We start from the raw sequence: 17,468 nt of genomic DNA, 5'->3' as shown, positions 1-17,468 counted from the left end.
CTACACACCCTCAAGACCCCTACGCTCTGCATCTTCTGGCCGCCTCAGACCTACTCCTATCCAAGCTCCGGGAGGGTCATCAAAGAGAAGTCGCCTATTCTCAGTCCTTGCCCCACAATGGTGGAATGAACTACCCACCCCAGTTAGGACAGCCGAAACACGTCCAATCTTTCGCCGTCGACTAAAGACTCACTTCTTCAACCATTATCTGAATTAAAAAAAAAAAAAAATCTAACCCTAACTAACCATACTGTCATGCACTTGTCCTAATAAACTAACCTACACTGTAGCACTCAACACTTTGATGAACATTGTTACTCAGCTGATAGAGTTGTGCTCTTCCTGATGGCTTGTCGTACAGAACTTGTAAGTCGCTTTGGATAAAAGCGTCAGCTAAATGACTAAATGTAAATGTAAATGTAAATGTAAATATTTCCCTGAAAAGGGATTCTCCACTGAAAGAGAATCTGATCGTATTATTTAGTATTTAATGTGTCTCAGGATTAACTGGTCTTTAAGGCCTTGGTTAAGATATCTGTTACATATAAATACTTCCTGGGAACTATTGAGACTCAATCTATCCATAGTCCATCCACAGAAGTGCAATGATTTTTATTAAAATGAGAGAAACCTACCTGCTCCAAACATAGCGACCTCCTCAAGATCTGAGAGAAACCTACCTGCTCCAAACTTAGCAACCTCCTGAAGATCTGCTGCTGTCTTGGCTGATGAGATGATGAGAGGAAGCTTCAGAATGAACGGCAACACATCTCTGGAGAGAGATAGAGAGGGAGAGAGAGATAGAGAGAGGGAGAGAGATAGAGAGAGGGAGAGAGTAGGAAAGGGAGAGAGAGAGGGATAGAGATAGGGAGAGAGGGAGAGAAGAGAGTGATAGAGAGAGGGAGAGAGATAGAGAGAGGGAGAGAGAGAGAGAGAGAGGGAGAGAGTGATAGAGAGAGGGAGAGAGATAGAGAGATGGAGAGTGATAGAGGGAGAGAGATAGAGGGAGAGAGATAGAGGGAGAAAGGGGTTGGAGTGTGAAAAAGAGACACCAGCAAAGGAAAAGGGAGTGAGTGAGAGGGAGGGACTGAAAGTCTATTCGTAGGACTGTGTGAGTCACTATATTGGAGCAGAGTTTGGTGAAGGGCGTGTGGAGTTGGCAGAGTGTGGGCAGCATAATAGTAATGATAATAGTAATGTGCCGGCATGCATGCGCGTGACTCACCTGCTGATGCAGCAGAAAGCCACTAGGCGGAACAGGTCTGCGAAGCTCAGGCCTGAACCCTCCAGAGAGAACGCTGGGAGAAGAGAGAACAACAACATGACTTACCTCCATTCTATCATTTTCTCTCATCCCCCAATTTAGTCGTTATGCCAATTCCCTTCCTGGTCGTTGCGCGCATTGCTGTCGGTCTGGCTAGGGTGTAGACTACCACATGCTGCCCTACTGTCTGTCTGGGGAGGGTGTAGACTACCACATGCTGCCCTACTGTTAGGGTGTAGACAACCACATGCTGCCCTGTCGGTCTGGGGATGGTGTAGACTACCACATGCTGCCCTACTGTCGGTCTGGCGAGGGTGTAGACTACCACATGCTACCCTACTGTCAGTCTGGGGAGGGTGTAGACTACCACATGCTGCCCTACTGTCAGTCTGGGGATGGTGTAGACTACCACATGCTGCCCTACTGTCAGTCTGGGGAGGGTGTAGACTACCACATGCTGCCCTACTGTCGGTCTGGGGATGGTGTAGACTACCACATGCTGCCCTACTGTCGGTCTGGGGAGGGTGTAGACTACCACATGCTGCCCTACTGTCGGTCTGGGGATGGTGTAGACTAGTGGTCTGCAAGGGCCTTGAAATAAAGCCCGAGCCCTGCCCGAGCCCGTGAACTTCAGGCCCTGCCCGAAAATAAGCCTGACTGTAAATAATATTTTAAGCCCTAGCCCGCGTGAAAACCAGAAAAAAATTATTATTATTATTATTATTAAAATATAATTTTTTTTGTATTTGTTTTAAATATTCGAAACACGGTTTTATATGAACGTAATAAATAAACAAAACTAAGAAGCATTTACATAGCCTGTTTCGCAATGCCGTCTCTCCCAGTGCTCGCTTATATAGACTGACTCACACATCAGCCTCGTAAAACGTATTGAAAGCTATAGAATCTTCTTTGACACACACACACACACACACACACGACACACAATAGCCTACTCAGTCAAACAAACAAACAGAAAACAGAAATCAGATTTCGAGCAGAGCAACGTAATGAAAATCACAACAAAACAGGTAGCGAGTCGCGACCCAGCAAATAGTAAACATCACTCACCACGTCAGCAACGCGTTGAACACCGCTAACAAAACCGGCTACATACATCCCAAGAACAAATTAAAACGTTCGCCAACTGGCTATATTCCAACACAACCAATCGAGTTGAACTTGTCCCCTGAGTTCTCCCTGCGCGCTGCAGTAATTACATCCAAATGTTTCTCTGGCGCAAAAGAGAAAGCGAATCTTAAAACGAAGGTTATCCTATAACCCTAGTTATATGAAGAAAAAAAACGCAATAAAAAAAATAAAAAAAATTAAAAACGGCGGTGCCCGGGCCCGGCCGAGCCCGAATTATTCATTAAAAAAAAAGCCCTACCCAGCCCGAACCCGCCGGGCCGGGCCCCGTCGGGCCTGGGCAAGGTTGCAGTGCACTAGTGTAGACTACCACATGCTGCCCTACTGTCAGTCTGGGGAGGGTGTAGACTACCACATGCTGCCCTACTGTCGGTCTGGGGAGGGTGTAGACTATCGCATGCCTCCTCCGATAGATGTGGAGTCGCCAGTCGCTTCTTTCCACCCGACAGCGAGGAGTTTCACTGGGAGAACGTAACGCGTGCAGAGGTTCACACTATTTCCCCCAGATCCCCTCCCTGCTGAACAGGCCAGTAGGAGTCACTGTTTGACCAGAACCCCACCGGCTTCCCACCCCTGAACACAGACAATAAGTGCTTGTAGGGACGACTGAAACAAGCTGGAAGTACCGCTGACCGCTGGATTCGATCCCAGAATCTCTGCGGTGGTAGGAGAGTGCTTAGACCTCCAGCCGCCCCGTGACTTACATTATCATCTGAGTTAATATTACTGACTGAGTTAAAGAGGACACAGCAGAGATACACTAAAGTGTGGACGCACATTCAAAACAACAAATGCACCTTCAGGCAGAGGCTGTATTCACTAGAGAAGCTGAGCTTCACCCAAAATGTTTCTCTTTCTCAGAAGGATGTCTCTCCATTCAGATAGTTCCAAATGAAACTGTCATTCTGGAAAGATATGTTGCTGTTGACCTTTTCTAATGTAAATCTTTTGGCAGACATCTCTATGGCTGAAAACTCCAGACCTGGACAGCAGCAGTACCTGGAAGCAGGGGGGAGCCCCTGGAGAAGAAGAAACACAGGCATTTTGTTTTTGTATTTTGGGTGATATTCTGCTTCAAGAATCTTCTACCTCTGCATTCCTGGGTGAACTTCCCCTTTAAGAGGGACAATTTGTGATTTATTTGACCCTATTCTCATATGGTTCCCAAAGAGTTTGGACTTTGTAGGTAAATATGCCTTTCAGAATCTTCTTAGATCACAAGTCAAAATACAGGTCTGTCTTCCAACCGGTGTTTAAAAAAAACTCAGCTGTGTTAAAAGCAGCTTTTACAGCCTCAGGATCACATAAACATCTTTAATCCAATAAATCACAGACGTAAAGAAACCAGAGTTATAAACAAGGCTTTTTATTTCCAGCACGAACAAGCAGACCAACTCAAACAAACGGTGCAGAGGGACATAATCGCTTCCTCGTTTTTTTTTAATCTACTTTTTCTCCTAATTTTTCTGTGCTTTTTCTCCCATCCCAATTTTACCTCTCGTGCCAATTCTCCCTCCCCTGTCCTGATCGTTGCTCGCATGTGCCCCTCACTGGCCGGTCATAGGGAGGATAGAAGCCCATCGCATGTCCCCTCCGATACATGTGGAGGCAGCCAGTCACATCTTTTCACCTGCCAGCGCGGACTCTCATTGGCGAGGAGTAACGTGTAGGAGGCTCACACTGCCCCCGCCATTTTCCTGTCTCTGCTGTGCAGGCGCCCTGACCGACCTGTAGGAGTCGCTGTTTACAACGACCAGACTACCACCCATCGACTCTCCTCCCGCTGACTCTGCCAATTGAGTCAGTATGACGGCCGGCCCAAGCCGGGGGCAACGCTGACAGCCGTATTCGATACCGGTGTCTCTTGCGTTGGTGACGAGCGCAATGTCCGCTGCGCCACCCAGCCGCCTACGTAATCGCTTTCTCATGTTGACTCAAAACTATTCTGTTGTGGTTTTGCAAAAGAGGGCTTTTTCTAGGAATCTTGAGTGTTGTGCTCACGCAGAGAAATATCTCTCAGAGTAAGAGAGACCACACATCTGGTCCAGAGCGGCACCACTAAGAGGGACCATCCACACATCTGGTCTCTCTGAGCTGCACCACTAAGAGGGACCATACACACATCTGAGATAGAGAGATAGAGAGAGAGAGAGGGGAGAGAGAGAGAGAGAGAGAGAGAGAGAGAGCGAGAGGGGGGGAGAGAGATAGAGAGAGAGGGGAGAGAGAGCAAGAGGGGGGGAGAGAGAGAGAGGGGGGGGAAAGAGAGAGAGAGAGAGCGAGAGAGAGAGAGAGAGAGAGGGGGGGAAAGAAAGAGATAGAGAGGGGGAGAGAGAGAGCGAGAGTGTGTGTGTGTGTGTGAGAGAGAGATACAGAGAGGGGGAACATTTACATATGAATCGAGAAAGAGAGGAAAAGAGAGGGAAAGTGAATTTACATCTGAATCGAGAGGATGGCAATGAAAAAAGAGGGGTTTAAATGGAGAGAGAGAGAGAGCGCGCGAGAGAGAGCACAAGAAGAATACGTGTTTACATTTTGGAGGGGAAGTGAGGAAAGTGGGTTAAATCCAACCTATGGTCTGGCTGGCGGCAGGCCAGCAAGTTGAGAGCCGTCTCCAGCTCAATCCAGTCTGAGCTCCATTACTTGGGCTTGTTGTTTGTTAGTGTGAGTGGAGCAGAGCGTGTGTCACATCATAGACATAGGCTAGATGACTCACCCGCGCTGCTGGCCAATGGAGACCGACGTTGCCACATGGCGGCCATCTTGCCACAGGCAGCACGCCCACTCACAACATGAATGTCTATGGTGCATGTACTATTGAAATAACCATAGCTTGCAAAATGTTCAACCAATTTTCAAACGGTTTGGTTTGTTATAAACGTCAGAGATGTAGTTATCATACTGCATACTTATAATGGACTTTCATATGAAAATAATTTCAACATGTCCGAGCATCCTGAATCATAGCCACGTTAATAACGTTTGTAATAAACCAAACCGTTTGTAAATCCGTCAAGATTTCAGTGAGTTAAGAGTATTTTTGTTTGTGCAGATCACAGCTACCATAGAACGTACTTGAATAGTTGACTGTGACAAGATGGCCGCCAGTGAACTACGCTGGAAACTCCGCCTCGCACCATCTAGTTATATATATCTACTGTATGTGTCAGATCATCTGGGCAACATGCGAGTCCTGGATTTCCTCAAGTGCTACATTCAGTGTAGTGACAGACCGGTTAGCGTGTATCGCTTCCGCAAAGGATTTCGGTTTCCGGGTTCCTCTGATTGGCCGCGACCCCCACGTGACCCGCCCCCCTATCCACCGCTCTGCCGCTGCCACGTGCGGCAGAGCGAGCGGCCGCGGACTCGCTCGCTTCCTCAATTTATACGCATGGAAGTATTGACTGAATGAATGAATGAATGAATGAATGAAAACTTTATTTAACAGATTGCAGAATGGGTACAATACAGTACGGCTCAATACACACAATTGTTAAGGGGATGCAGACCTGAGAAAGACGTTTGTCTTGTTTACATCAGGGTCCCCCATTTTCAATTCATATAGAACGACTACGCCGTAACAAATCATTAAAAAAATATACCGTTAACTGGAATATGTTGTGCCTTTACACATATGTTGAATTATGTAATTGGTTTGTCATGACAAACAAATAAAAAAAATCACGATTTACCCGCTGGCTACAAAACACAACACTCAGTGACTGCATGTAGTCAGAGCCAGAGCTCAGCGATGCCGCTCGCGGTGTCCGCTGGAGCAAGCCAGAGACAGCCGGCGATATTTTATTTGTTTGTCATGACAAACCAATTACATAATCCAACATATGTGTAAAGGCACAACATATTCCAGTTAACGGTATATTTTTTTAATGATTTGTTACGGCGTAGTCGTTCTATATGAATTGAAAATGGGGGACCCTGATGTAAACAAGACAAACATCTTTCTCAGGTCTGCATCCCCTTAACAATTGTGTGTATTGAGCCGTACTGTACCCATTCTGCAATCTGTTAAATAAAGTTTTCATTCATTCATTCATTCAGTCAATACTTCCATGCGTATAAATTGAGGAAGCGAGCGAGTCCGCGGCCGCTCGCTCTGCCGCGCGCGGCAGCGGCAGAGCGGTGGATAGGGGGGCGGGTCACGTGGGGGTCGCGGCCAATCAGAGGACCCGAAAACCGAATTCCGTTGCGGAAGCGATACACGCGACCGGTTAATCTGCAGATATCTGACACATTGAAAATAATTGGCATGGGCCGATAACCGCACCCTCGTGGCAGAGTAACAAAACTTCTTGTGTCAAACCTGCATGTGAATTGGAACTTTTCGATTAGTTTGTATTTGTTTGATACATTTGTTGATTTTTTATATTTTTATATATATAATTTTTTTTTAATCTACTTTTTCTCCTCCTTTTTCTGTGATTTTTCTCCCCATCCCAATTTACCTCTCGTGCCAATTCTCCCTCCCCTGTCCTGATCGTTGCTCGCATATGCCCCCCACTGGCCGGTTGTAGGGAGGATAGAAGCCTTGCATCACATGTCCCCTCCGATACATGTGGAGGCAGCCTGTCACATATTTTCACCTGCCAGCGCGGACTCTCATTTTGGCGAGGTGTAACGTGTAGGAGGCTCACACTGCCCCCGCCATTTTCCTGACTTTGCTGTGCAGGCGCCCCAACCGACCTGTAGGAGTCGCTGTTCACAACGACTAGACTACCACCCTTCGACTTCCCACCCGCTAACTCTGCCAATTGAGTTAGTGCGACGGCCGGCCCAAGCCGGAGGCAACGCAGACAGCCGGATTCGAACCCGGTGTCTCTTGCGTTTGTGACGAGCGCAATGTCCGCTGCGCCACCCAGCCGCCCTTATATATATCTTCTTTTATAATTCTATTTTCATTTTCAACCAGCATGGATACAGGATATGGTCAGTATCAAACAGATACTGCAATTTTTTTTTTTTATTATGCACCTTTCTAAAAGCTCTGGACATAATGTAGATTATTCTACATAACATTTTATCTATAGCTAAGAATGAATATAGTTCAGATCAACTAAAGAAATAAGATTTTTTTTGTCCTATTTGGTAATTATTATAATTATCATTATGTTAACATTATGACTCACATCACACCCGTCCTAACTTCTTTGGTGTGAATTGAACCTGTGCCCTCAACGCCGCGACTATTATGTGACGCACTGCAGGAGTCTCCCTCTGCAGAGGTGTCACTCCAGTTGTGTTGCTAGGGAACAGCTTGGACCCAACTTTGATATTGATATTAGCAAACGCTGCAGCAGGAAGTAAATATGGGTCCATTTCGAATGTTTATGGGTACATCTCTATACCCACTACCAGTCTCGGTTTCTCTTCTCCATTATGGCAGCTTCTTCTTATTTCATAACTTAGAACAATAGTACTATAATTACATTAGATTCCAATGTATTGTCATAGTACAGTACAATGAAAATAAGTTGGCATCTAACCAGAGTGCAAAATGGTAAATTATAACTTTTATTATCCAAAGCGCTTTACAATGTTGTTCCTCAAATTTTTACCCATTCACTCACACATTCACGACGGAGGTGACTATGCAAGGTGCTCACCGGGAGCAGCTATGGGTTAAGACTTTGTCAAGACTTTTGGTTTATTTAATGTAAGGATCAGATCCATGTAAAGGGGTCTAAATAATTTAACAGGTGTTTGTGCTTGTGAGCATGCGCAGTTGGCGCAGCCGCCTTTTAAATGGTGGCTGATGTCATTCTCACTATAGCTCTGACAGAATCATATCGCCCGTTGGTGAGTGGACTTGATTAATTGATTGAAACTTTATTAACATGGCTATGTCACATATAAACACAATGTAATGTCTTACGTTGGCTGCTGGCTGCCAATGCAGCCTGCGGATAACATTTGCATGTGCACTGTGTTGGGGAATGGTGGCTAAATTAATGAATGTTGTGCCTGAATGTTTGCCGCTAGCTTGTGGCTAGGCTAGCGTACTTTGCCAATGGTGCACGCTGAGCTAGTGCCTCTGTCTGTGGCTTTGCCGGTTTGTCACGTGAGATTCATGTGGCGGAACTTTGGTGTGTGTGCTCCGATTGAATGAGAACCAAAATATGTCTCGTCCCGTTGCATGGGTTTGCGTCGTGTTTGAGACGACGCGGTTCGAATGGCTTGTGTGAGATGCGGAGGAGGAAGTAAACATTGCCAGGCATTCTGGTAAATGTAGTCATTGTAGTTCTCCCTCTTTCGCCCACTGTTAAAGGGGACATGACATGCAGGTTTGATTAGTATATATGAAATGTATAGTGTATGTATATTCAATAGTAGTATTGATAGTATATTAATATTAGTGCTGTCAGGTGATTACAAACATTTATCTAATTAATTACAGGATTTGTAATTAATTAATCAAATTAATCGCATTTTAATCGCATAACCATTTTATGCCTGATATTCTATATTGTATAATCATATTTCAAATTGCATGTGTCCGGATGGCAGAATTCAGTACTACAAAACCTTCTGTTTAATCATCTTCCATTTATTAATTTGCTTAGATTTTTCAGGTCTGGTCAATTTTAGCATGGTGTTATTCACAGTCAAAGATAACAAATGTTTTATTGATATTCTCATTTGGTTCATTACAATTTACTCAAGCCTAGTAACAGACACAATATTTCTGACACTGGGAATACATTCCCTGAGATCCATAGATGTCCCTAGAATCAGATACCAAGAATATGCAAATAGACCATATTAAAAAAAGTCTGTAAATGTGTATTCTACGTTCTTATGGAATGAATGATTAAAAAAAATTATATAAAAAAAAAAAAGATTAAATAAATTTTGAGTTCATTTTCATAACGCGATAATTAGCTGTGTAATTAATTAATCTAATTAACGCGATAAACTGACAGCCCTAATATATATATGTTGTTCTAAATAAATAATAATAACTTTATTTGTATAGCACCTTTCATACAGGGGATTGCAGTTCAAAGTGCTTTGGATGTCTCGGGGTCGGCCAAGATTGCAGTGACTGCTCTACATGCACCACCGAGGCCATGGCTCAGCTCCTTACCGTCTTCTGTCCGTGGTCTGTCAACATGGTTTGTGGTCTGCCAACGTGGTTTCATTGCTGGGCTATTCTATTCACATAATATGCTTACTTCTACGGCTGAAACGATTAGTCAGCATAATCGATGACGTCGATCATAATAAATAATTTTTGCGTCGATGTGTCCAAAATTTCTTTTTTCTTTTTTGCACTACCTATCTTTGTGAAAGTGGCTTCAGCTATAGACAAAGCAGAGGAACAGATTGGACATTGAGCATGACCTCAGTTGCTTTGTCTACCATCACCCCAGACTTTGAGACTCTTGTCAGGAGCAAACAACATCCCCAGTTATCCCATTAGTTCCCTGGGATGTTAATCTAAGAAGTCTGCTAAGAAGGATATATTATTTATTATTATTATTATTATTATTATTATTATTATTATTATTATTATTATTATTATTATTATTATTATTATTATTATTATTATTATTATTATTATTATTATTATTATTATTTTATTTCATTGTGTTTTTAGCCCTAGTTGCACTTTTGTTGCAACCCCAGTTATCCCATTAGTTCCCCCAAACTTACTGTCGGTCTGTTATGTTAAGCTAAGAAGTCTGCTAAGAGCCCGGAAAAGGAGCCGCGCCCACAGGAAGCAGAGATGGAGGGTGTGACAGAAATAATCGTTAGATTAGTCGACTAATCGAAAAAATTATCAACAGATTAGTCGACTACATTTACATTTACATTTACATTTAGTCATTTAGCTGACGCTTTTATCCAAAGCGACTTACAAGTTCTGTACGACAAGCCATCAGGAAGGGCACAACTCTATCAGCTGAGCAACAATGTTCATCAAAGTGTTGAGTGCTACAGTGTAGGTTAGTTTATTAGGACAAGTGCATGACAGTACGGTTAGTTAGGGTTAGATTTTTTTTTTTTTTTTTTTTTTTTTAATTCAGATAATGGTTGAAGAAGTGCGTCTTTAGTCGACGGCGAAAGATTGGACGTGATTCGGCTGTCCTAACTGGGGTGGGTAGTTCATTCCACCATTGTGGGGCAAGGACTGAGAATAGGCGACTTCTCTTTGATGACCCTCCCGGAGCTTGGATAGGAGTAGGTCTGAGGCGGCCAGAAGATGCAGAGCGTAGGGGTCTTGAGGGTGTGTAGTTAGAGACCATTGACCGGAGGTAGGCGGGAGCGGTTCCCTTTGCCGCACGGTATGCTAGGTCGAGGGCCTTGAAGCGGATTCGTGCAGCAATGGGGAGCCAGTGCAGGTCCCTAAGAAGTGGGGTGACATGGGCCGACTTCGGTAGGTTTGAGATCTACCAAAATAATCGTTAGTTGCAGCCCTACTTACTTCATATATCTATTCTATTCACATATGCTTACCACTTGTATCTATTGCTATGTCCGCCCACTACAATCATGCGAGCTGTCTAACGCCTGTCCCGTCTCCCTGTGAGTTGCTGTCCCAGAGTGTTGACCGGAGTGTCGGACGTCCTGTGATGAAGACCGGGAGGATGCGACCCTCTCTGCATGCCCTCCTGTCTCCCTGTCTCCGGCGGTCTCGTAGTGGTGACCGGAGTGCTGGACGTCCCGCGATGATGTCGGGGAGGTTGCGACGCTCTCTGCGCCGCCACTCATCTCCCTGTCTCCGGCTGTCTCAGAGCAATGACCGGAGTGTTGAACGTCCCGTGATTAAGACGGGGAGGACGCGACCCTCTTTGCGCCGCCTCTGTGCCTCAAATAGAATCGCCGCCTCTGTGCCTCAAATAGAATCGCTATCAGCTCTATCTTTAATCTTTCAAAATGTTCAGTTGCTATCGCTATCAGCTCTATCTTAAATTTTTCAAAATGTTCAGTTGCTATTGCATGCACTCATCTGTGTTTCACTACACACATGAGTGCATGCTTACCAACTGTCAGTCTGCAACACTACTATCACCGACATCTAAGAAGGGAGATCCCCCCTTGAATGGCCCTTCTAAGGTTTCTCTCCTCCACACTGCCTGTGGTGCATTTTCCCCTATTGTTAGGTTTTAGTGAGTTTTTCCTTACCTTCGCGTGGGGTATGTCTGGGAGTGTTTGCATTCATTCATTTATTTGCATTTATTTAAAATGTCTTGGACCTTAAGGTGTTCTTGTTTTGTTCTTGACTTATTGTTATGTTGCTTCTTGACTTGTTTAAAGAAGACGTGTCCGGCCCATGGGGACATTAACGTGTGTTGTCGGGCCTTAAAAAATTAATTTGATTTGATTTGATTTACATCAGTAAGATGTAAATAATAATAAAGTAATAATAATACATTATTTATTTATTAAATATTAAGTTTGGATTTTTTTTTACAACTGAAATTATATTTTTAGAGACTAAAGTACAGAAAAAAGGTACCATTGGGTACCGTACCGGTATCGATTCACAGGTACCGGTACCGTATCAGTCTATATGTGAACGGTACCAATCCCTACAAAGAACAGACATAGGTACAATGTGGAAATCATCTTAACACTTTGATTGCCAGGCAGCAGGGGGCACTGTTCAGTGCCATCGTTCTATTCAATGGAAAGAATGGCATATTGGCAGTGCTAAAAACTATATTTTATATTATAGCTATGGATCTAACAACGCCGTCGATTGTCAGTGGGTTTCTTCCGGTCAACGTGCAAAAAACAGATAATTTTTTCATCTATACATTTCCGTTTTATACCGTGGTGAATACGAGTATAGTGGTAGAGTGTTCCTCTGTAATTCCAGGGAACTCCGTCAAAACAGCCCTTTAGTCAAATCCACTTATCACGTTGCCATTTTCCGCCTGATTATCTAATCATCCTGAAATCAACGCTAGATTTAAAAAAAAAACTTTGGCCATTCCGCTGGCTCTTTTTTGCGTTTATCGCATTTTCTCTGGTCAAGAATGACCGACAGAAACAGGTTTGAATGGGTAAAGATGGGGGGAAGACACTCTGAGAAAGATACGGCTGCAGTCCGGGAATCGAACTCGCTAACCCCAGATCCGTGACGAGCACGGTTGTCCCCGGCGCCGAAATAGCGCTCGAGGTACGCGGTGAGCTACTGGAGCTCCCCTGAAATCAACGCTAGATTATTGGTATTATGTCTCCTCGTGCACGCATGAAATGGGGCTTGGAGCGGGCGCCCCCCCCCCCGCCACCAACGGTAAACAAGCACACACACAGTCCACACAGACAGCTTCGATCATGGGAGAAAAAAATATCAGATCAACGCAAGATTGGATATAGTGTCCTTACCTTGTCTCTGATGTAATGCAAAAAAAATTATCTGATCGCCATTCCAAGTACTGGTCGCGGTACTCCGTCCCACGTTATCCGGCATTGCATATGAAGGAGGCAAGGGGGCAGGCTAGTTGATGCATCGTTGTAAGCGCTTGTCTTGCCGGAGAATTTTCGCCCCGCCCGCACGGCTCAGCCCAGAAAACAAACTACATTGTTACAAATGGAGTGCAATAGCGGCCGCGAGGCGTTAGGCGGCGGTATTTGCCGTCTGCGATCCCAGACACACTCAGAACAGCCTGCACAGGCTGCCCTGATGAATTATGAATGGCAATAGCGAATAAAAGGAAAACCGAAACAGAAACGTAGATCTACGTTTCTCCGGCACTCAAGCGCTGGGCCACAGAAACGTAGATCTCCGTTTTCGGCAACCAAAGGGTTTTAATAACTAAATAATTTGCATTGCATGAATACAATTTATATACTGTAGCTCCCCGAGAAGAAATACGATATGCTATACTGCAACATTTTTCCTAGAAATATAGCGACTGCTGATGTTCTTAACACTTTGAGTGCCAACGACGAGATTTCTCGTTAATTCATGCCAACCATTCAGTGGCAACGAGACGAGAGATCTCCACCAAGTCCTGCCCCCGCTGAGCAAGCACCGAGACCTGACCTGTAGGCGTTGCTGTCCACAACGCCAGATTCCCACCCACCAGCTTCCCACCCCCTAATACTGCCAATTGTATTAGTATGAATGACCAGCCAAGATGGTAGCAACGCCGAGAGCTGGGCTCGAACCCAGCATCTCCTGCGTTGGTGACGAGCGGAGAGATCTCGTTTTTGATAGTTTTTTATTTTTATTAGAGATTTCCATTCATATTGCATCAATCTAGCCTCACGTTACCACTGGGACTCTGTCTGAGTTCCATTGGAAAAATACCGCCCCCTATCGTCTGTCCGGATGGTACTGCACCCCTTTCGATTGGATTGAATGAAAAGCATGGAGAAAAAATATATCCTGCTTCCACATTTTACTTGTCATTGCCGAGCCGCAGAACAGCGGAGAATGTGTGTTTACAGTACCCAGCGTTGGATCAATAAACACGATCGATATTTGGAATGGCGATCAGGAATTGGAATAATCTTTTTGGAGAACATCTGATCTGAGGTAATGAATCTATTTGACCAGTCTTGGGATAATCAGAGCTTTTTTCACATATATATCAACGTGGGCCCTATGTGTGTGTGTGTGTGTGTGTGTGTGCGTGTGTGTGTGTGTGTGCTGATCAGGAAATGGATAATCGATTTTTCAGCCGCTTCTATAGCGTGCATAAGTACACATATACTATCGATAATCTAGCATTTATTTGAAAACGATTCATAAATAGGCCGAAAAATTACAACGTTTTGTGTATTCCAGTATATTCCCGTAAAGGGCGATTATCACAGAATCTTCTGAAATTTTCTGGAACTTTCATAAAACAAGCGTTTTTCAAAATGGTATAAAACGGAAATGAACCGATTAAAAAACAAACCGTTTCGACAATGTTGACTGCAAACAAGTCATTGATAAGCGACGGCCATATTATACACATAGCCATAATTTAAGATATAGTTTATGCGTTCGCAAATATGAGAGCTCTATCATTGAAGTGGGTGGTGGCACGCAACGGGGTTCCGAGGCACCGGACCCGTGGCACAGAAAGTGTTAATAGTTAAGGGACGTTTGTTCCAGTTCAAAGCTCCACTGTACACACACACACACACACACACACACACACACACACACACACACACACACACACACACACACACACACACACACACACACACACACACACACACACACACACACACACACACACACACACACACACACACACACACACACACACACACACACACACACACACACACACACACACACACACACACACACAGGTTGAAACAGGCTAATTCACACGTCAGGATTAATTTCTCATGCAAGACTGAGTCACGCAAAACAACAACGTCTCAGCCGTTTTTCAACAGAACAAAACACTTTCAGCAAACAGTTTAATCTGATTTGGAGAAACTCCCCCATCAAGCTGCGATCCATACTATACGTATTAGCCTGGTCACAGCGCTAGCCTTCAGTTGTAACGTGTTACACTTATCAAGTCAATTCTGTCTCACGCATCAAGTCTTTCTCAGTACGCTGACTCCTGTAGTTCCTCTCATTCCATCAACACACGGTGATGGAGAGCTGCATCACTGCTTCCATTTCAGAGAACAGCCTCCCCATCCAGCTGAGGGCACCACAGAGCCTGGCCTCTTTTAAAGCCTGAAAACCTATCTATTCCAAAAGGCCTTTGATTACTAGCTTTTTATTTTATGCTGTCGTCTTTAATTTTCTGTTTATACTATGTTTTTAACTTCGTTCTATTTAAAAAGAAAATGTATTCTGTATTTTATTCTATTATTATTAATAAGTATTTAATTTTTTTAACTGTTTTAACCCTGTAGCACTTTGGGATCCTAGTGAACGAAAAGTGCAATACAAATTAAATGAAATAAAATAATAATAAATAATATATGCTTCTTAGCAGATTTCTTAGCTTAACATAACATACCTACGTTTGGGGGGACTAATGTGATAACTGGGGGTGCAACAAAAGTGCAACTAGGGCTAAAAACCCAATGAAATATAATTCTAATAATAATAAATAATATATGCTTCTTAGCAGACTTCTTAGCTTAACATCCCAGGGAACTAATGGGATAACTGGGGATGTTGTTTGCTCCTGACAAGAGTCTCAAAGTCTGGGGTGATGGTAGACAAAGCAACTCTTAGGTCGTGCTAAATGTCCAATCTGTTCCTCTGCTTTGTCTTCAGCTGGACCAGAGCTGAGAAGCCACTTTCACAAAGATAGGTAGTTGTTACAAAGGGTCAGATTAAACCGAATATATATATTTATTGCTTGAGATCCCTTGTATAATATTTGTATATCGTTTGATATCCCTTGTATATTATTTGTATATATACACGGAATATCCCTTTACCTGGGTACAAACCAGAGTAATAATCGCTCTCCTATTGGACAGCGACCCCTAGGCGCCAACGGCCAAGCCCCCAACGGCAAGTTCAAAGGCAACTCCGGGCATGTCTCAACATGTCCAGAGTCTGCGCAGTAATACGAGACATAACTGAGGTTGGCACTAGATAATTCACCTTACGTATAAATACGGCGCAGGTGGAAACAGCAGCAATTTCGTTCATTACTAGTAAAGCCTTCACCACGAGACAACGTGCAGTGAAGTGAGCAACTTTGCCTCTAAATAGAGCCTTGAGAACCGCGTGCGAATAGATTGCTAAAGTGTCAGAGTTTAACGCAGTAACGTTGAGTTCGACTTATTCTAATGTGAAGTAATAGTCTATCATTTATAGTGTATCGTGCGGCTACAGTTCTTCAGTGACCAGCATTACCACCGGTTCGTCGTGTATATAGCTAGTGCACTTATCCAGGCTGGGCGGCCTAAACTCGTGCCCCCACCCGAGGAGTCCTAGACGAGAACCGTTGGATATGTACACCGGAGAACCTACACCGGCGACTGCAGAACCATTTCTGGTTGGATTATATTGCTTTGGGACCGTGACTGCTGGAGCAGAGAACCGTCGACCCCACTGTCGTTTGGGATCTACCCCCCGTGAGGATCATCACTCGAGCCCGCCTCTAGGAAGAGGCTGGCTAGCTGTCTTCCATGCTGTCGAGCATACTGGATTATAGCTGTTGCTTTGTCTACTGATCAAGGGAGTACATGCACTGGCTCCTGTATCTGGAACCTCGTTATTCCTCGTTGACCCAGACTTTGTACCCGAACATTCCTCTACCCCGGCCGGCCTTACACCCGGAGGGAACCCCCCAGTGTCTCCAGCTGGTACTAGTGTGCCCTATGTAATTGCTATACCACAGGTGGCGTCAGTTTAGACCCATCCTAGTATTCATACTATTCTCATTGACTTACGCTCTTGACTTACTTTACGTGTGTTCTTCGCCATACAAGCGCGAGCATAATTCTCAATCTGTAACCTAACGTTGCTTAATAATAATAAATACCCTCTAAATAGTACTTTATGTGTCAATGCCGTATTCTTGTGTGGGTGTTCACCATATATATTCATGTACTGTATGGCCAGTAATTAAAGTACATAACTAGTAGTGGTTTAATATATCATACTCTTTAATACAGTCAGGGAATTGTACCCCTCAGTTACAGTAGTGCTGAATGGTAGGAGGATTTTGATTGCATGAGTGGCAAGGGATGGATACTCAGTCATCGCATTACTGCACCAGAACTGGGGGAGGCTTACCTCAGTAAAACAAATTATTTTCTTTCACTTTTCTTTTCTCACACACATCCGCGACCCACTCAAAATGGCACGCGACCCACTTTTGGGTCGAGACCCACCAGTTGAGAAACACTGGTCTAGATAGCACTGATGATATGTAATCAGAATATGGGTTACTAAGCACATTCTAGAACTAGAATATCAGTATCTGGCCAATGCCAAGAAACACGTGCAACAGGCCAGAAGGCAAAGGAACATGACTTGATTTGATGCATTTCTGACAAATCTATTATAGCTCAATAATTTGTTCATTCAATTACTGTTCATTAAAAGTAATGGATCAGATACTCTGATACTCTGTAATGGTATACTCAAAGCCCAGGTATC

General features: G+C 44.1%; 1 protein-coding gene across 3 annotated transcripts in view; it reads right to left on the bottom strand.

Moving 5' to 3' along the window:
* LOC311234941 (ras and Rab interactor 2-like) overlaps window positions 1-17,468 on the bottom strand; it is a 155,640-nt gene that overhangs the window by 38,300 nt on the left and 99,872 nt on the right. For all 3 annotated transcript variants that reach the window (XM_084322221.1, XM_084322220.1, XM_084322222.1), the window contains 2 exons: window positions 1,226-1,298; window positions 681-772 (listed from right to left, as the gene is read on the bottom strand). In XM_084322221.1, the coding sequence (XP_084178347.1) occupies window positions 681-772; window positions 1,226-1,298 (165 nt within the window). The remainder of the gene's footprint in view (window positions 1-680; window positions 773-1,225; window positions 1,299-17,468) is intronic.

The sequence above is a fragment of the Notolepis coatsorum genome, assembly GCF_963971535.1.
Source record: "Notolepis coatsorum genome assembly, chromosome: 9".
NCBI lineage: Eukaryota > Metazoa > Chordata > Actinopteri > Aulopiformes > Paralepididae > Notolepis > Notolepis coatsorum.
The sequence above is the reverse complement of the archived record's forward strand: the minus strand, read 5'-3'. Positions and strand labels throughout refer to the sequence as shown.